General features: G+C 38.1%; 2 protein-coding genes across 2 annotated transcripts; both read right to left on the bottom strand.

The window, feature by feature from the left end:
- Positions 1-288: 288 nt before the first annotated feature.
- LOC102226018 (eukaryotic translation initiation factor 3 subunit C) lies at positions 289-12,662 on the bottom strand. The gene is made up of 23 exons (XM_014473232.2): positions 12,520-12,662; positions 11,080-11,197; positions 10,938-11,003; positions 10,659-10,848; positions 10,454-10,579; positions 10,315-10,366; positions 9,620-9,759; positions 8,780-8,910; positions 8,549-8,693; positions 7,790-7,893; positions 7,407-7,548; positions 7,130-7,255; positions 6,340-6,433; positions 6,050-6,237; positions 4,842-5,066; positions 4,569-4,760; positions 3,115-3,286; positions 2,866-3,025; positions 2,329-2,394; positions 1,687-1,774; positions 1,410-1,575; positions 729-770; positions 289-632 (listed from the first exon to the last, which is right to left on the bottom strand). The coding sequence occupies exons 2-23, from the start codon at positions 11,175-11,177 to the stop codon at positions 553-555; spliced, it is 2,793 nt and encodes a 930-aa protein (XP_014328718.1). The 5' UTR covers positions 11,178-11,197; positions 12,520-12,662; the 3' UTR covers positions 289-552.
- Positions 12,663-13,593: 931 nt separating this feature from the next.
- LOC102225753 (protein ADP-ribosylarginine hydrolase-like) lies at positions 13,594-20,876 on the bottom strand. The gene is made up of 8 exons (XM_005810841.3): positions 20,781-20,876; positions 19,371-19,491; positions 18,712-18,820; positions 17,777-17,875; positions 17,600-17,705; positions 16,368-16,634; positions 15,060-15,274; positions 13,594-14,712 (listed from the first exon to the last, which is right to left on the bottom strand). Exons 1-8 carry the CDS (start codon positions 20,786-20,788, stop codon positions 14,564-14,566), a joined length of 1,074 nt encoding a protein of 357 aa, XP_005810898.1. The 5' UTR covers positions 20,789-20,876; the 3' UTR covers positions 13,594-14,563.
- Between the last annotated feature and the right edge of the window lie 41 nt (positions 20,877-20,917).

Below are 20,917 nucleotides of genomic sequence, written 5' to 3'. Positions count from 1 at the left end.
AAACAGTTCAAATGTTATCCAATTATAGCAGTTGGTCTATTTTGTTAGCCTAATAGCATAATTACTTATGTCCTATTGGCATAATATGACTTAGACATTTATGCCATTAGACTTACTATATGTAGGTTTATAGTTAGACTCAAATGTTAACCTCAAACTGTAAATTTGTACTTACCAAGCTCTTGCTCTCAAACGGATATTTAGCTGTGCATATCCATGTTTTAGCTATAAGTTGGTTCATCAAGAAATTTAAAACCCTTTTTTTGTCTTTCTGAATAAAACTCAAGACAGTGTTAATTTTTGTCTTTATTACTGTTTAGTAAATAGTTAACATGCTCTAATTGACCACGCTGCTTTGCTACAATCTTCAGGGTTTGGTACTGAACGGTGGTGATATTGAAACATTTCATAGCTATAATAAAGCAAGTGTCAGCAGATTCAGGATAAACTGAAAGCATTTTTCCATTGGTGGTTGTTGGTGGTTGTGGAATGAAAACAACTTCAGGTAGAAAAAGTGACCAAAAAAAAAAAATCCCAGCACAATTTCTAAGTTCAGTAGTTGCTCTGGTTTTGATTCCTGTAGCCTCCTCGCTGGTAGCCGCCCTGCTTCTGCTGGTAGCCGCCTTTCTGATCTGTTAAAAGGTCAAAATTTAAAAATTACAATCAGCATTTAACTAATTACAAAGAGAAAACCAGGAGCAGGCAACATGACATATACATATATATACCTCGCTGGTATGGCTGCTTCTGCTGATATCCGCCTTTCTGATCTGAAAATCCAAAACAAAAAGTTTTTTCTGAAGGTACTTGCAGATAATATCTGTATAGAAATCAGACTGGTATGTTTCATTAAAATATTCTGCACTTAGTTTGTTTTGATAATAGAGTAGTTTTGTATTGCTTCTTTTAATTTTTAGGTTTAGGTTTTAACAACTGAAAAAGAAAACAGATAAAAATTTGTTTTTTTTAGCTAACTTGGGTACATTTACATTACATCATGATGGTTAATTTGCACTGCCACTTGACCAATAAGTAAATCTGAATTTCAAAATTTGAGATTTAGATTTTTCATAAGACAACAGATGACATTTTAGTAGCCCACATTTACTTTTAGCATGGTTCCCTTTGCAAAACGTTTTGGCACCCCTGCCCTAAACCAACATTATAAATTAAAATCTAAAGTTAAAAGGATGCTAAAACAGGACACTAACTCTTAAAATATCTGTTTATTACAAATACTTGCACTAAAAACTCTTTTAAAGTTAACTTCCATCTAGGAGTTCAAACATCATCTGGTTTTTCCAGAGCTTTCTCAATCTAAGACAATTCTTCCATGTCAGCTCAGACCAGAATTTGTCCAATTTTATTAAAAATAACCGGATTAAATCCATGTTTCCAGTCCCGCTCACCCCTGTTGAAGTATCCTCCGTAGACGCCCTGCTTCAGGTCGAAGATTCGCTCGTTGTTCTCCACCAGGCTGCCCAGTTTCTCTGCCAGCTGCAGAGCCATGTTCTGCAGGGAGGTGGGCTCTGTGCGGTGCATCACCACCGTCTGCGTGGGCTGGTCCAGCGACGCCTGTGGAGATCCGTGCAAAAAGCTCTTAACGCCTTAAGCAATTAACAGTTGAATTCATTGGTTCAATACTAAGATTTTTTCTTTTATGCTTATAGGAAGACTAAAACGTACCATCAGTTCTTCATTGATGATCATTTTGCTGATGATACTGTGAACTGTTGGGATCTCCAGTTGAAACATCTCAGACAGAGTCTGCATGCTGCAGATCACAGACAGAAACAAACAATGAACATAAAAATAAACATTTAATATATATTTTTTGCATATCTAAATGTCTTCTAATATATTTTAGATGTCAGTTTACAAATTAATCAGATTGCTTCCACAGACTAAACACAGAATTGTCCTTTTCTTAATTTTTCTGAGCTCCTATGAAATAAAAATTCCAGATATTTTTCATATCAAATCCAACTATAAGCAATTTTTTTCTTGCTTTCCTTTGTAGAAAGAAAAAAGTACAAATAAAATATTTTTGGATTTCAATCTTTCAGTCATACAACAGATTATTAGGACCAGGATACAATCATTTTTGTTTAATTAAGAGAATATAGTCACAAAATGGTGGCTCTTGGAGCGCTGACATCACTCTGAGCTATAAAAAAACCCAAGGAGTGCATTGATGGGGAAAAAACAAATCCAGATTTTCCAAAAATGTAACTATCAGAAACAAAATATTTGATAAATCAATACAGTTGATTTATCGCTCAGACCTACAACGTAATGCTAGTGCTGGTAAACACACGATGCGTTTACCTGATGGAGTCGTACACACTGCTGTAGGTGAACAGATACGTCCTCAGGGATTCCTCCTGGATCTTCCTACAAAGGGTTTTACAAACATTAGGTGCAAAATTGGAGTCATCACTCGATTAAAAACATTTAATCAGATTAATCACACTATGATTTATCAATATGCCCGACTTTGTAAGCTTGAAATATAAATATACACACAGTTGTGGCTCTTGCAGGAGCAGTGCACTTCCTCCTGCTGCACTTCAACCAATTAAAATGCAAGAAATTATCTGATTTGTTTTTGTAGCAGAAAGCAGGTGATGTAGTCAACAGCAACTAAAGGAAACTTATCCAGCTACACATTCATACAAATGGTAGCAAACTTGGACTTAGGTCAACTCACAGATAAGATACAACAGATACAATTTATTTTAAAGATCCTGGTTGTGTCACCCCTTTCTCGTGTCACCCTGGGCATCTGCCCATATCAAAACCTGCCACTGTGTTTTCAGAAAATGTTTTATTGTCTGAAACCAGGGATCAGGAGGGAGGAGTTACCTGACGAGCATCTCTCTGACTCGCTGCGTCTCAGGAAACAGGTCCCACACTTTACTGTTCATCTTCTCATTGATGATGAACGAGTGGCAGGTGCGCCAGTCGCCCATCTTCATGGCCTTGCTGGCTGCCACCACGTGTTCCCTCATGCTCTCCGGAGGTCCTGGGGGTCAGAAAGGTTAGAGTTCATCGTCTCTGCTTCCAGAGTGAGATGAATCCCTGACAGAGGGAGTTCGGAGGATTGTTTCGTACCCAGCAGCGGCTGTCTCTCTCCCACTCGGAGCTGGTGGTGGAACTGCTTGCTGATCATCCTGCGGCGGGCGTCGAACTCGTGGGCCGCCATGTAGGGGATTTCCAGCAGCATGGCCGACACCAGGTACACACACTCCAGCAGCTCCAGGTTGATGTGCATGTGGAAAGGAACCTGCAACCAAAAGGTGCCATCTTGGAGTCACATCATAGCAAAAAAAACACAAATATCACCAAAAATGTTTCTAGTGCAAATATCTTAGTACACTGAAAATAAGACAAAACTAACTTAGAAGTAACTTTTCTCCAAATTATAGGAGCTTGTTTTACGTCAATAATTTCTTAATATTCATGAAAAAAAGTACTAGTTCCAATGGCAGATTATTTCACTTGTAAGATGGAAACATACATTGTTTTAAGGGAAATAATCTACCACAACATTAGCAAATTGAAGAAAGCTCTTTTAAATCTAAATCTTTTGTGAAGCACTGGCTGCCGTTTCTGTAGGGAAGTCTGTTTGGATGTGATTGGATTGTGATGCGTTTCAGTGACAAAGACTTCTTTCATGAGTTCATAACTATAATTTTAAGACATTGTTTACATCCAGATTTACTACATCTGTCTTTTTCTGGTGCAGAATTATGACCTACAGTATGTCTCACATTAAAGAGCATGCAGTCTCAACATGACTGTTCAGACTGCAGACACTTTGGAAACAATTGCATATGTTTCCAATTTAGTGCCACTGAACTGATGTTTTGGAGAGTGAAAAGAAAAAAGCAATTTAGTCATTTAGATTACCATTAAAAAAAAAAACAATTGTATTTTGTTTACATTTGTCTGCTGTGTGAATGTAGCCTAAGGTTCTTTTCACACCTGATAGTCCAGTAGACTTGGTTCGATTGAGGGCCAAAATTGCAACATTTGTTACATTTTCAGCTGCTGAAATTCGCTTTCAAAGTCCACTGTGTCAAATGAACCAAAACCTGTGAAAGACCTGTTCCCCTCCTCGCCTGTAGGAGCACTGTATTATGAACCACTGAAGAAAACGACACAAAAACATCTGAAGAAGACACTGAGCGCAACTTCCTTCTTCACAAAATGTCAGCAAAAATGCAGTGGCGTCAGATTTTAGCAGCTGTAGGATTTCTAAAAGTAATTTCTCCTGCTAGCGCTAGACGCACATTTTTGTTTTGGTTGAATTTACCCAGAATCCTCTGCGCTGTAGTCCAGGTCATGTTTTTGAAGTGGATTCCGGTTCGTTTGGCGTTCACATATGCATTCAAACTGCACCACAGTTTTAAAAGCAGACCAGGGTTTGTAGAAAGACCAAAGCTTTCTTTTTTAGTCCGCATCAGAGTTTGATTAATTATTGAAACTTTCTAGAGAACCGGACTGGAGTTGGATTAAAGGCGACTAAACAGCGGTGGTGTGATTGCTCCCTCCTCGTCTCTTACCTGTCTTCTCTTCTCAATCTTCTCCTGCTCAGCGTTCCTCTCCTGCATGTTCCTCATCAGCAGCCCCTGCCCCAGCAGCTCCTTGGCTCGGCCCGATGACTGGATGTCCAGCAGAGCATTGTGGGCGTCTTTAATCATCCCCTGTCTGAAGGCGCAGATGCCCAGCTGGACCATGGTTCTGTTGTACAGGATCTTCATGGGAAAAACGGAACAAAAAGCCGATTATTCCCGTTCTCCTCAGGCCGCGTTTCCGGTGGTCTCGAGGTGACCGACCTGCACGGGGGGGTCGGCGTGCTGGATGTTGTCTTGCAGGTGGCTCATGAGCATCAGGTCGCGGGCCTGGTACCAGCGCGAGTGCAGGGCGTGGTGGTAGATGTGGCACAGGATGGCGCAGGTCCGGATGCGGTCGGTGCGGTCCTTGGCGTAGATGAACTTGCAGAGGCGGTCCATGATGACGGCGCTGTCCTCGCCTTCGCTCTCCTCCTGGTCCTGCTCCGACTAAACGCCAGCCAGCCATAATTCAGAAAAAAAGTTATTCTGCTCTGGGGGAGCCGCAGTTCTTCATACAATATGCAGTAAACTGTCCCAGAAATACTGACATAAACAATGTTATTACTGTTTTGAGCCCATTTTCAAATAATATAACAGTAATGGCACAATAATGCAAGTAGTGCAATACACAATAAATCACTTAATTGCAGAATAAATTAAAACAAACTCAAACATTTCAATTTGAATGATTTCTTGTTTTTCTCTTTCTACCAAAAACTGGAGGATAAAAGTCTTCAGTCTGGTGCTTCGTCTCAACCAGACATTTTTTTTTTTTGAAGGACTTCAGTTTAGTTTATTTGTTGCTTTGTTCATTTATTTTGGATATTTAAAAAGTCTTCCAGTGTTAAACGTTCATTAGAATTTAAATATAAATCTGAGAATGTGCTCTTGGATTATTATACCACTACTATTATCAAAACAACATCATCATTTAATTGGAAAAAGTAAAAGACACATTAAACAGGTAAAAGTAATTTGTTACTTAAAACATGGAAACTGTCTCAAAAACAAATATCATAAATTATTTCAATTTCTGGGACAATTTATTGTTAACAAAATGAAATATAATGACAGTACACATACTTAGAGAGCAACATTTAACAACGGAACAGCAAGACACTTTAAATATTGTGACTTTCCTAAAATAACGACCATTTTTTGGTCTTTTTTCCCTTTTTTTTTTTTTGCCAAAAGTGATTTTGGAAATAAATAAATAAATAACTTTGGAACTTAATTATGTTTAGAAGATGACAATATTCGAAATAAATAAACAAAACTACAAATAAAATTTATATTGAAGTCTGTAAACACAATTATAAACAGAGGCCAAACGAGAAGAAAAACAAAATAATGCAAATTTATCCTGCGATTAAAACTTTTTGCTCACTGGGACAGTTTAGTTCTTCCCTCCACACACGACCTTGCCTCACCTTGGTTTCTCCCTGCAGGCCGAGGCTGCGGCGGTGGGCTTTGTAGTCGAACTTGTAGTAGGTGTGCATGATTCTCCGCAGGTAGACGCGGCAGATCTCCTCTGTGGATCCTTTGTTCTCCAAGTAGGAGAGCAGCCGATCGACGATGCCGCAAACCCGGCCTTCGTCTTTCAGGTTGTCCACGTACTCTGCACAAGCAGAGAGAAAGAAACGGAGAAAGAAAGAGAATCAGAAACGTGAATTTACAAAGAAAAGTTACAGACAGCAAAAATAATGTTGGTGTTTTGTACCCTGTGAATGAGGGTCGGTGTTCTGCATGATCTTGGTGAACTCTTCGTCCATCCTCTCCACCAGCGTCAGGACACACCCGCGCACCCTGAAAGGCTGATGGACACACACACACACACACACACACAGAGCGGTTCATGGATTCGTCACACTGAAAACTTTAGTGCAACTAAAGAAATTCAAGGTCACACCGGTGACAGGAAGGAGAAAAAGAAAAAACAACAAAAAACTGCGTATCCATTACAAATGTGAGCTAATCTGTGTTTATATTCCATCTAAGGTAAGAAAAAAAATTCTCAATTGTATTTTCATTAAATATTTAATTATTATTGGACAACAACAGACTCTGGTATTTTCTTCCAACCGCCGGGAGGTCATTTATGGAGCGCAGTAATTTACTGACAGCTTACGCATATGGCTTGTGTGGGGGAAAAAATAAATAAGCAAAAAATTTATTTTACAACAATTTGAAAGGCTAATAAATAGACTCAAACACAAAAATGAAGGACATGATAATTTTAGCATGTTTTACAAATGCATGACATAGTTCCAGTTATAGTTTCCCCCATTAATTACAGCTTTAATTATTTCCATTAGCAAAAATGTTTTCTCAGTTTGTTATTTTGTTTGTTTTAGTTAAAAATAATAGCCTTAGTTTTGAGTAATTTTTTTCTCCCTTGTTTTCTACTGGTATTAATATCCGGTTGTTGATCACATGACTCATAACACAAAAACTTTTCATTTAAAAATGGGAGTTTTTTCCCTAAACCTTAAAGAAAGAGTGCGGGTCACCTGATCTGAGATGATCAGATTCTCGCTGTCCTCTGCGATGTTTTCCCCGATGAAGATGTTGTTGTGTTCAAACAGGATGTCCAGCAACTCGTCGATACAATCCAGGCATTTCTTCCACATGTCAGCCTGCAGAGCAATATGAAGACAAAAAAAACATCCTGAACCTCAAACTCACCAGAACTCTGGAAGAATCTGATCCATTTAACCTCACAGATCATATTAAAATGCTTTCTTTATGTTTCGGTAACGTTAGATCATTTGGAAAGCAGAGGCTCACCTTCATGAAGGCTGCCAGGTTGGGGTTGTAATCGTACAGAGAGGCGATGATGTTGAACTTGATCTTGACCAGGATGCCTTGACCCAGATTATTCTCAGCAGCGATGACTGCCAGAGCGTGGAGCAGCTCGATCTGAGCAGCCCTGTCCGAGGAAAGAACCACTCATCATCACTTTAATGCACCAAACAGACCAACATTAATCTGAACTGTTCATCTGTTCACTACGGTGGTTAGACAATATCATAAATCTATTGGAACTCCAGTTAGTAGAAAATACAAACTGTGAAGGAGCTCAATCAGGTTTTTACTGCGGTAAACAAGATGGAAACTAAAGAAACTCTCTTGTTTCAAAGAAAAGGTTTGTTACAGCTATTTCCTCCTACCTGTCTGTTCCCTTTTTGCCTCTTGCTTGCAGGATCTCATTGAGCTTCTTCACCACCACAGGAACGTTGATCTCTGTGCCTTTGGCAAACATCTTTGGTTTCTCCTGGTGGACAAAAAACACCAGAACGACGTTAGCATTAGAGCTCAGTTATATTTGCTTTGTTTTAGAGACATGTCTCTTAAATGTGATCCATTATGCTTCCTTTAACAGGTTAGGATTGGTCTATGTTCATTACATTCTTAGATAATTAGACTTTTGTCTGGTCGGTTCTGCCTGTTTGAGCTCCTTTCAGAATCAGCTGTTCTAGAGTCTCTGTCACTATAAATCCAGTTAAGCTGCTGCTGGCCAGGCAACAACTCAACATTTACACACACACTTGAAAATGGCAGCAAGCAAATGCACAATTATACAACCGTGCATCTCTGAGAAACAGAAGTGGAGCCTCCTGCACAATCAGTAAGAATGCAGCAAGTGGTTTCTGGATGGTAAGACAACAAAACACTGGTTGCTCAGCGTAAAACCAGCTGACCAAACGTGCTGGAGCTCAGCTTTGGTTGTTAAGTAACGAGTTATGCTCAGGTGTGGTTGCTAAGTAACAGCATAGTGCCTGCTGATTTGTTACATAACATTACAGAGGTTTTAGAAATGGCTCATTTTCCAGACACCAAAATCACATCAACTTACTGCCTAAAAATGTGCAGGATGTGTGTTTTGATTCTTTTTTAAACCAAAATGGAAGGAAAATGTGAATTTCTACCTTGACCAGAGGGACGCCTCCTTTAACTTTCTCCCACTCGCCTCCTTCGTCTATTTCCCCCTCCTGCAGATCCCCAGCTCGCTCTTTCTTCTGCTTCTTCTTCTTCTCGCCCTTCTTGATGCCGGCTTTGTCGGCGCCGGCCACCCTGAGGACGGTAAACGTGTGACCCGTTAGTGACCCGTTTGGCTGCAGAGCAGTTTGGGTCGGTCGACCGTCGGACTCCAGACTTACTTCTTGAGGAAAACGGTGGCCAGAGATTTGCTCTTCCCCTCCTCATCATCCGAGCTCTCGCTGCCGCTCTCCTCTGTGTCTCCACCCCAGTCTTCATCGTCGTCGTCTTCATCACTAGAAGTCGACTCATCCTGTTGAAACGTTTGCAATTTGTTTGTACAGTTTTCTCAAAGGAAATTCAAGAACTTTTCAAACATTTTTAAAGCAAGTTTCAAACTTTTCTATGGAGATAAAAGCAAGACAAAACAACCTAAAAAATATATATATTTCAATTCACTATTATATGAAATCATTTATTACAGCTCTTAATAACGTCATGATAGTATTCTACGTTCTAGGTAAACTAAAATAGAACAAAATTATATTTTGAAATGCGTCTCACACTTCACTGGTTTGAGAACAAAACATTTATTTAAAAAATTGCCCAATTTTAATAACATTTATTAACATATTAAATATTATCTAACCTTTATTTCAAAAGATAAATACATTATTAGGAATAATAAATACTAATTACATTGAAATAATCCAAACAAATCGTGTTAAGGTAATTAACATTAAAACATTATATAAAGAAAGTTACAACCTCTAAAAAACATTCTTGGTAGCTTTTCTGGAATTAAGCAAACAGAATAATTTTGGTAAATCTAACTGGCCTAAAACAACAAAAGTTTAGTCTGATTTAACTTCAGACAGTCAGAAAAAAAATATCTGGTTTCAACTGTAAATTACATTTTCGAAACTTTAGGACTTCATTCAGAAATCAACCTTGGAAACACCTGATTAAAATCCAAACATTTTCAAGGACTTGAAGCGGTCAAGCAACTCGATGCCTCTCACCCCAGAGCCCTTGGCAGACTTCAGGAATTTGCTCGCTTCTGAGGGGCCTTCAGGTTTTTTCTTCAGGAAGGATTTTGCCGACACTTCCTCCCCCGCGTCGTCATCATCGTCGTCGTCATCGTCGCTCTCAGACGAGGAGCCTGGGGAAGTAACAAAAAAAAAAAGAGAGTTTTTGAGAAGATCTTAACACTTGTAATTATGCCTGACATGATCAATTTTGCTGGATGCAGAAATTGTTGCGATAAATGATAATATTGTTGTTTAGAGACCAGTTTCAAGTAATATAATAATAAAATAATGCAAGAACATTAAAGACCACTAAAGCTTAAATTCTAATGAATGCTTGACACTGGAACTGGAAGACATTTTAAATATCCAACATAAATAAAGAATATAACAAATAAAATGAATCTTGAAATCTATGTAAACTAAACTGTCCTTCAATAAAAAGGCTAGCTGAGACCAAAGCACCAAACTGAAAACTTTTGCCATCCAGTTTTTGGTATAAAAAGAAAAGAGAAAAAATATTAAGCTCATTTTAATTAATTGATTTATTGCAACAGGCCTATTTGTAATCCTCAAAAGTGCAAATATTTTTCACTACGAATCTAATATAGTGGATAATCTGCGGCTTTTCCACAATCTTGGTCGTTTCTTGAGAACGTGACAGAAACATTAAGAACAGAAACATTTACCAGATTCCTCCTGCTCCTTCTCCTCCTCTTCATCTGCAGACTCCTGTGGGTTCTAAAAAGTGAACAAAATATTTTTATTCCTGTCCAGTTATTTCTTTTTTTTTTACCCCAACCATTGTTGGCTTTATTTCCACCTCACCTCCTTGTAAGCAACAATTTCAGTTTCAAAGTCTCTGTTGTATTTGCGGATCTTCTGGCGCAGGGTGCTCAGGGCTTTCGCGTTGTTTTTGTTCATCTTCTTCTTGCCCTCTTTGTCCTCCCACAGCTTCAAGGAAGAGAAGAAACATTGTTTATTTAAAAAAGAAACGTCTTACTGTTGTTTGGTATGAACGGAGACAGCCGACCTGGTTGAGGTAGTCCTCCAGGTCAGCCAGCAGACGGATGTAGAATTGAGGAACTCCTTCTTTGTCCACTATGTTCTTGCTTTTCAGGAAGGCTCGACACAGCTGCTCAAACTCCTCCAGACATTTGGACATGTCACGGATCTTCATGGCGTTGCGGATCGTCTTTATGAAGTTTGTTAACTCTTCAAACCTGAAATTTAAATGGAAATAATTTTTTATGATGAGCTTGGTGGACGATTTCTGCCATTTTGAGGCTGTTTAAAATCACAGCGCACCCACCTTTTGTCTTTGGCGCTGCGCACCACTCTTTTAGTATCCTCCTCATCGTCACTAAGCAGCAGCGACCTGTAAAAGAAGCATTATTGTGTGAGACCTCAACAGATGGATTTGATGCGATGACAAACTGGAGAGATGCACTGACTGCTTGAAGGTCGTCCCGGGTGCTTTAGGGGTGATCTCATCGGCGGATGACGACTCCTCTGACTCGCTGTCAGACCCGGTGGCGAAGAAACGAGACATCGCTGAAGGGAGCTGTCAATCTGAAATGATACGCATTACACATCAGAGAGGTCAGTTGATGTACTGAACAGTCAATATCTATTTTTTTTTATTGTTTTATGTTGCCTAGACGACACAAAATTTAAGCCTACGTTCCACTTATATCTCTAGGCCTGTCACAATAACAAATTTTCCTGGACTATAAATTGCCCTAGAAGTTATTGTGATAAATGGTAGTATTGTTGCTTTGAGAACATTTTCAAGTAATATAATGGTTTAATAATGGAGGAACACGTTCTGAAAGATCAATAAACTTTGAATTCTAATTAATGTTTAACACAGGAACTGGAAGACATTTTAAATATCCAAAATAAACAAACAAAACAACAAATAAAATGAATTATGAAGCCTCTAAACAAAACTGTATTTCAAAATGAAAAAGGTCTAATACTCCGCAGAAAAAAGAGCAAAATGTACTACTAGAAGCAAATCGTTAAATTATTCATTCACCCTTATTTATATTTCTTCTTATACTTGCTAAAAATTACAAATAAACAGTGAATATCCTTTGCTGAAAAACTGTAATATTGATGACTGATTTTTTTCAAATTTATATGGGCATGAGTTATTCTTTAATCAGGACAAAAGAGGACTTTTTATTTCCGCCAAAGATGATAATTTAAAAAGTAATCCAAACTGTGCAGTTCTAGTCAAACTGTCGAATGGACTTTTTTATTTTATTACTTATTTTAATTCTCATTTACATAAGCGTTTTGTACCATACAGCAACCTGACTCAAATAAAACATCTCACACAGAATCATTCAGGCGTTAAAAAACAGCCAATCTTACCGTTATTTACTTTGTCAAGCCTTTGCCAATATCAGTAACCGACTATCTGTAGTTTGAAACTCAATCTTTACGTCCGTTATGCAGCCTAGCTTTATTGCCATAAATCGTCTTTTGATAAACGCAAAATCATTAAATTTTAGAATTAATTGCTATTTCCAGACGTCAGTGAAACAGGATCTACGTTAGCAACTAGCTATCTTCATGCTAACTGTCAGTAATGCAACGTACTCTTTAACATATGGAGTAGAATAAGCTAATTTAGGCAAACGTAGATTGTATTTTCGCTTAAGATGTACACATTATCACAAACAACATCTTGTAAATAAATACCACATTAAAATACCAAGCAAAGAGCATTTTTTACTGATACTGAAGCTCGCCGTTAATGTGGCGCGGCTAGCAAGCTAATGCGACGGTGAAAATATTAGGCCGTAAGAGTTTCCAGTGAATCAACAGCATCATTTCAAGCTAGCAAAATACATGACTATTATTGCATTCATTAACGAACTTACTTATGTCGTTCTGAAAATTATGTTATCGTGTGTTTGTTCTCGTTGAAGGGTTAAAAAATCCAGGTTTGCTGAAGTAGGGCCACGGAAAACGTGTGCAGCAACCTCGCCGGGTGCTTCGCGTCAGGAAAAGGGAGCCTACTGTAGATCTACACAACATTGGGATGGTGCAACTGCAGATCTACACTCTCACCGACAGTGGGCTTTTCTGGGTTATACTGCCACCAAGCGGCAAAAGATTTTATTAGTTTAGCAAACGAGAGTAAAACACGGAAAGATAATGTTATCTCCACAATGAACAGTTTGGAACTAGTTACATTTACTTGAGTAACATTTTTGAGAAACTTTACTTTTAAGGGTATTATTACTTTGACTTGGGTAATTTTATTATGAGGTATCAATACTTTTACCTGTAGTAAAATTTCTCTACCCGCTGTAACTCTACTGAATGATAAGCTTGTTCTAACCTTAATTTCACCTGACAAAAACACCTTTAGCTAGTTTTTAAAGTTTGATATAGAGACAAACTGATTTGGAAAAATATTTACTTTTCCAGATTTTTATTTTGTAATTAATATGAATTATTTTCCACATTTCCATGTCTATTATGTAATTTCTAAATATTAAATAGTTGTTTAATGAGTTACTTGAATAGCTTTTAACCAAACACTTTACTCTTGAGTAATTTATTTTAGATACTTTTTACTTTTACTTGAGTAAAAATATGTTCGATGTAGTGCTACTCTTAGTTTAAAGCAATTTTTGGGTACTCCTCCCATCCCTGGTTACTGTAATATGCATGTAAATGAGTGATAAGCAAAGAGAATCTGCTTTCTGCTTAGTGACAAAGAAGAAGTAAAGAAATATAAGGGAGCTGAACTTAGTTTATTTGCATAGAACAAAAATCACAAAAGTGTTTTTTTCCAACACTTCACTGGCATTCATGCAGCTTTTATACATTCCCATCTTTCATTCCTCAGAGTCAACATGGCAGCCATTTTGAAAGGTTTAGCCAATCCGACTGAAGGATATTTTTGCAGCCATTTGGTTGATGAAGTAAAACAGCCGATTCACTACAGGATAACAAGGTTCTTTATGATTCATATATCAAGGCAAGTGAAGGTAATTTTACCCCAGATACAGTATTAAAGTGAATGCACAAGTGTTGGTCTGAAAGTCATGACTGTCTCTCAGGGTTGCAAAAAAATAGCATCAAAAAATCAGCAGTATCAAGAGTCTACAAGAGTAGGAAGCAGCATCAACATGATTTCAGAGTGAAATTATAAAAAAAAAAAAAAATTTTAATATTTAGGTCATTTCCATACATTCCATTTCTAAAGTAGATTTTAGCTATAAATTATATTACTAATCCAAATTAGTTAGGAATAAACTTTCAATTGTTAATATATTGTAGAGCTGGAAAAGCCAACAAAAGCTTGAAGAATGAAACTAAATATTTAAGTGAATTGCTTATTTGAAAGCATTTTTAAACAAAAAATATCCAGTGCATGTTAAATATTCCTGGTCTTTGTGCAAGCTGCTAGAATATTTATGGTTACAGTTTTTAGATACATTCGGTCACTGCCTGACGATGATTCAGTGAAAACAGAACAACAGTTTCTTAAAAGGCACCATCAATGTCCAACTAAGCATTTCTGAAAGTCCATAATCTGTTTTTTTTATTTTCCATCACAGCTCAGCGCCCTCTGGTGGAGCGATACGTTAAGACGGGGGAGATTCTGACTGAGCTGATCACAAATTAAGTGATTCTGGTTTCTGCTTCAAACATCTGGATTCATCTATGAATCCTGAGGAAAATAAAATCAGTGGTGTGGGTTTTTTGTAGCGTTTGTGGCACATTTCTTTACATTTAGAAGCTTTGATTTGTGTAATATATAACCTATAAATAATCACCCACAAATTATTAGAGCATAAACATGAATTTACTATTTTTATATTGTATATATTTTTATAGACTTCAGATTTGCTACCACTTAAGCACTGATTTAAGGAACCGAAAACAGAGATAGAATAGAAACATGTGTTTTTAGTGAGATAAAGCGTAAAGCTGCTCAGAGCAGCGCACCAGACGATCCCGGTACTCCAGTCTGGAGTAGTTGCATTTAGGAACCCCTTTGGTGCCGTAGAGAAGACCCCAGCAGCAGCAGGCGATCACAGCTGTGCTGTCGTTGTCACCTGGACAAAACCACAAAGGTATAACGCCATAAAAACATATTTAAACCATCCTTATGTCTTCATATGAAATATTATAAAATCTAAGAGTTAGAGGGAGAAACATGCAACAAAATTGGATGAATCAACCCCACTGATTCCAGATTCTACCAGTTTGAACATGGTCAAAATCAGTTTTGTCCGTGTTCAACAGCCACTTGTGTTCAAGTTTCAAACCTCCAATTCAAAATGTCTCCCTCAGCTAATAAAGTCGACTCATGCAACTAAGGAAAGAGTGAAACAATAGTCTATAGGTTTAAATTCTGTTTAATTAACTCCTTTAAAAGTGGTATTAGGGCTGAACCACTGACCTCCATGGAAAGCAGCTCTGTTCATCAGCTCCTCCCAGTCTGAACCGGCTCCCAGTAAGGCATCCAGCGCTATCATGGGAGCATCATGGCCACAGGACCCCCCCCAGCCAGACAGACTGAAGCTCTTATAGGCCTCATCCCTCTCAGCCACACCGTAGGGGTCGGGCCAGGTCACCGGCCCCTTTCCGTCAGAGATTCCCCGCAGATCCAGGTACCTGAGGACAGACGGAAAAGCTTACTGATGTTTACAACCCAATTAAGAATCAATTATATTCAAACTTGAAATGCAAAATATGGATTAATGAGTTAATCTGAAATGGATTCATCTTATCTACTTCATAAGCAGCCATTTTTTCTTGTAGTGTTTTCTCTAGTACCAAGTTTGACCATTTTTCCACAACATGAACGGCTCGATTTTTCATAATATACAGATATTTTAAAAACAAGCATATCATTATAGTTCAGTAATTTTGCCAGCTTTATTCCATACTGACCAAATAAACAGAAAATTATGAAACTTAAACATATTTATAAAAAGTAACAAAACAGGAACCTCTCAGGTTGCTGAATAGAAAAATAAAAATGTTAAAAGAATAAAATATTTGAAACATTTAATGACCCATAAAGTGAGACATTTTAATGATTTTTTCCATCATGCTACAATTTGTCTGCGTCATACCTTAAGCTTTTTTATGCCTTAGCAGCAAAATAATTTAATGAGACGGCTGTTCCGTTGTGCACCTCGGCTTAATAAGCGCCATTAAGGTGAAACTTGAGAAGTTTGTCCGATATTTATATTTCAAAACAACTTAAGGAGTATGTCAAGAGTTTATATTTCAGAAAAGAACCGACTAAAGTGCATTTTACATCCCACGTCAGACTCTGTTCGGACCGTTTCTCTACTGTCCCAGTATCCCTCCGCCGTCTTGTACCAGCTAGTTCCGCTTAAAGACGACCAGCGGCGCCCTCTGTTGGATGGCGGCAAAACTACAACACTGACCAGAGGTCCCCAAACTCGGTCCTCGAGGGCCGGCATCCAGAACGTTTTAGTTCTCTCCCTGGTGGTACCAACAACCTCTTCAGCAGGTCAATGTTCTTCTTAGGCCTTCTAACGAGCCATCATTGGATCCAGGTGCATTAAACCAGGGAGAGAACTAAAACACGCAGGATGCCGGCCCTCGAGGACTGAGTTTGGGGACCCCTCTAAACGGACGTTATTAGTCAAATGGAACCAGTTTTAATCTAATCGTAATTGAATCGAACATCAGCACAGCCTCACAATAGAAAACTAAATTCAGCAGTTTGTACCGCTTCCAGTGCTTAGAGAAGGAGTCCCAATCCTTCAAATTCTCCTCCACAGCGAAGCCGCTGTCTGTAATAACCTTCTTGGCTATGGGACAGGCCTCTTCCAGCAGACCCACACCCCAGGACTCAAGCGGCCGCCGCTGGATGGCGTAGGAGGCGAAAAGCGCCGACGCAACGGATCCCAGGTAACCGATTGGCTGATGGTGAGTCATCCTGCCCGTCTCCACGGCAACAAACACCAGAGAAGACAGCTGGTCCGGGTTTGGATACCTGGAGTGTAAAATAAAGCAGAATCAGGGTTTATTGGTGAGAATATGTCACAGATCTCAAGAGTGAAAATACTTTTTTTTTTTAAATGACTCCAGTGCAACTTCAAAAACTAACTGGTTTTGTGATCCAACGCATCATTTTAACACTTTTCCACAGTAAAATTCAATCACTTTTCAAGCATTTTCAAAGTAAGTTTGAAGTCTTTTCCAGAAGCATTTTGAAGATAAAAACAATACAAGTGAACCAAAAAGAGACAGATTTAATTCACCGTTGTTAATAATGTCTTGTGATACTATCAACATATTCTACAGCAGGGACAAGGTAAACTAAAATATAACTAAATATAACACTTTACTGGTCCGAGAACAAAACACTAATTTAATTTTAAAAAAGCCTGCAATTCAATAATGTTGTTTAACATATAAATATAAGCCAACCTTTATTTCAATTACACAAATCAATAAGTAATTGTAGGAATAATTACATGGAAAGAATCCAAACAGATTGTGTTTAGGTATATGACACAACATACAAAGAGTCACAAAGAAATCTGAAAAAAATGTTTTCTGGGATTTAGCAAATAGAAAAAATTTAGGAAATTATAAATGACATAAAGCAAGAGAGGTCTAATTTAATTTTAAAAATGTTTGTGTCTTTTTATTAGGTGTATGAACATATCTGGTCTGTTAAACAAACATTGGTTTGCACTTTATTGCGAAACTGTGCAGTTTGACTATCAAACACTTTATAGAGAAATCAGCCAAAAAAAACACCCAACAGAAATCCAAGCTTTTTCAAGGATAGCAAATCACTTTTCTTGTACAATTCAGCTTCAATTCTGGCATGAAACCTGAAATATTTTGTCAAAGCCAGACATCCACTTGCCTAATTATCCCATGTTGGAAGACTTTAGATACCCAAACTCTTCAAAGATTAAGTGCAGAAGTCCCAGAGATTTGTCTTACCTCAGGCCGATGCACATGGCCCTCATGGCGGCTCCACAGCCGGCACCCCGGTTGTTATACGGCACTCTGTATCCCCCTTCCTCTCCAGGCTTCAGTCTGTTTACATCTAAGAGTATATTCAGTTCTAAATATCTCTGCTACAAGAGGACATGATATCATTTCATAATTAAAACCTACTAAAAATAGTGGTGTTTCCAGGAGCCCTTCCACTCATGTCTTTCATCCCCTTCACATAAAAAAAAGCCACTTCATCCAGAAGCTTCTCCTTTGTCTTTCCTGCAAGGAACACAAACGTTTGCTCAATTTGAAGTCAGTAGTGAGCTATGCAAAACATGTTCACTACATTTTTTACACAAAATCACTCGTAGATAATTTGATTTTAGTCTCCTCACTTCTGCCTATTTTAAGTGCCTTTCAGAATGAACTGATCTAATGCCTCGTCACTATAAATACAAAAAAGCTGATGTTGGCCACGCCGCCAAACCCAACGTTTACATTCGCATGTGAAAATGGCTGTAAACAGATGTGCAGCCATACAACTGTATATCCTTGAAAAGCAGAAGTAGAGCCTCCTACACAACCAACAATAATGCAGCAAGTGGTTTCTATATGATAAGTCAACAACAAAACAATTGTCTTTTCCATCAGCCATACAGCAGTAAAATCAGCTAATCAAATGCGCTGGAGCTCAGTTTGGGTTGCTAGGTGACAACTGGAACTCTGTGGGGGTTGCTAGGTAACGATGCAGTGGAAGTCAAATATGGCATTCCATTCGGGCAATTTCTGAAATGACTCATTTTCCAGACACCAAAAACATTAACTTATTGCAAAAAAACAGCTGGGTATTTTTTTAACAAACACATGAAAAAGGTGAATTTTACATAATATTTTCCCTTTAAAAATATTTAATTATCTTCACACAAGGTCAACATTATCAGAGAAAAGGTGAAGTTCAATTTCCGGTATCCATTGTTCTGTTATACAGAGTGTCAATAGGGCAGAAAATCAAATCAACGCAAAAGTTATATTAGATTTAGCTGAAGATCTAGAAGGAGGTGAGCTGCAGTCAGTCAGCAAAACAACATGTTTGACTGGGTTTTCTGATAACTCACCTGTTATCAGAGCTTCAGCTGTTGCAAGATGCAGGACTGTGTCGTCGCTCACCGGCCATTCAGGAAGCTGGACAGTGATTTTTTTCAACCCACCAAGCTCCTGCAGCTCCTAAAGATGAGGAAAATAACCAAAAGAATCTGTCATCTACTTCCTGAAGTATTTTCGGACTCATTTTTTTTCTGATTCACTTGCCACAAATCAAAACTAAACTTGATGTATTTTTAATTTTTGTAGTAATTTTTGAAGTTGGCGTTGCTTCGTCATGCAGATCGGCTGAATGAGGCTATTAATGTGATTACTTAAGGAGTTTGTCGGTGTTTATATTTAAAAACAGAACCGCATAAAGTATATATTGCTTCCCAAACCGAATTCCCTCCCGGCCGTCGTTTTTGATTCTGCATCAATGGCTCCGCTCAATTAAGGATGCCCAGCGGCGCCCTCTGCTGGATGGCGGCCAAACTACAACACTAAAAGAAGGTGTAAGAGGACGTTAAAAGTAATTTTGAAAGTAATTTTAACTTAAAAAAAAGAGGCATTAATCCACTATTAACTGAAAGTTGATTAATTGTTTGCATCCGTACCTAAAACTATTAGGCTGCTGGTTATAATGGTTCATAAGTACCCAGTCCCGTGTTATAACGGTCTTAAGAGCACTGACCTGGTGGATATCTGGTCCAACATAATTAAACTCCCAGGTCCCGCCCCTGTAGCCCAGAGCATCACCGGCACCACTGAGGAGCATGCCTGCCTTATAATGGTCCACAGTAGCAGCTTCAAGCCTGCAGACACAAAAAGATTAAACACTCCAGGTTATATTTCAGGTGGGTTGCTGGTCCATAAATGTGATACGTGACACCAGAGGAGCACAATTATTCAGGACTGTTTCTCGTTTTATTTACAGATTTGTACTATTTGTCAGACTATAATTTATGAAAGCTTTAATTCATTTGTGAATGTTCAATAAAGCTCGATAAAGGACAATTCCCAAATCGGAAGCCAACTTCAGGTTTGTTAAGTGCAGTAGAGGCTTGCCATCGCCACAAATTTTACGTTTTCAGAATTATTCTTATAAAAACAAACTTTTTTTGTCTGAAAGCCTTCAAATTAAATATTGCCTAATCAATATTTAAATATAATTATAATTCCAAGGACAGCGGGTTTGATGAACCTGCAAAGTCGATCGACAGCAGTAGATATCCAAACAAATTGTCCTTGAGTAAAGGTACCAATATTTTGGCTTATTTTCACCCAAGTAAAAATAAAAAGTAGTAGCCCAAGAAGTTAATCAAGATTAAAAAGTAAAATTAAGAAAGAAACTTCGCAGGTAATAAGTGTTTTACCTGATTAAATACTTAGAAATGATGTCTTCAGACAGAAAAAGGTAGAAATTTACTTGCAAATTGTCATTTGATTTTTAAATACATGTTTATTGAAATAAATTACATTTATTTGAAAAATGCAAATAACATAATTGTGAAATAACTAAATGGCATTTGTACATAAAACTTCCAAGAGACAGTGGGACTATAAATACTTTTTTTTGTTGTCCATCTTTACATAGATTTTCACAGAGGAGGTCCAGCACTGAAACTCTTACCTCACCAGTTTCTAAATCCGCCACTGGGTTCGTTGACGTTCTTAAAAGTGAATTTATTCAATATTTGCTGCATTTCCAGCTTAGGATTTAAAATAAATCTGTAACAAGTCACCATGTTTCACTTTCCCGCACGATGGCGTCTTCTATGAATATATTGACAGAACAATCAGTTAAAATCAACATACGACATATTGTTGTCGCAACTGTTACACTTTTTAGACCCTGGCCCCTGAGGCCGTTATTGCTCGTTGCGCTTAAAACCAGTCATATTGTGTTTAGTCCATCTAAAATAATTTTTAAAAGGTAGGATTTTTCTTTAAACCAGGTTTTATTTGGGATGTATTCACATCGGAGGATTATGCTAACTATTGCTCGACACTGGGGAAGTTAAACCTTCAAGTACAAAAAACAAATAAGCACAAAAATATTTACTCTGCGGCCATATTTCCTCACTAATGTGAAAATTCTTACCCGTCCATAGCAGGAACCAGTTCGTTAAAATGAGGTCCAGAATCAGCGCTTCTTCTTCCTTCCTTGAGTTTCTTCTTCGGAGATTTATTTTGGTAGTTGACAACGATGTGGTGCATTACCGCCACCAACTGGTTAGG

The sequence above is a fragment of the Xiphophorus maculatus genome, chromosome 10 (assembly GCF_002775205.1).
Source record: "Xiphophorus maculatus strain JP 163 A chromosome 10, X_maculatus-5.0-male, whole genome shotgun sequence".
NCBI lineage: Eukaryota > Metazoa > Chordata > Actinopteri > Cyprinodontiformes > Poeciliidae > Xiphophorus > Xiphophorus maculatus.
This window is presented reverse-complemented; position numbering and strand designations above follow the sequence as displayed.

Coding starts and splice junctions, on each gene's coding strand:
- LOC102226018 (XM_014473232.2), bottom strand. CDS start 11,177: ATGTCTCGTTTCTTCGCCACCGGGTCTGACAGCGAGTCAGAGGAGTCG. Junction 8,694..8,779: donor GCCACCGTTTTCCTCAAGAA/GTAAGTCTGGAG, acceptor TACCGTCCTCAG/GGTGGCCGGCGCCGACAAAG. Junction 7,894..8,548: donor GAGGCGTCCCTCTGGTCAAG/GTAGAAATTCAC, acceptor TTTGTCCACCAG/GAGAAACCAAAGATGTTTGC.
- LOC102225753 (XM_005810841.3), bottom strand. Junction 16,635..17,599: donor GCCATGTGCATCGGCCTGAG/GTAAGACAAATC, acceptor TTTACACTCCAG/GTATCCAAACCCGGACCAGC. Junction 15,275..16,367: donor TTCTCTAAGCACTGGAAGCG/GTACAAACTGCT, acceptor GTCTGTCCTCAG/GTACCTGGATCTGCGGGGAA.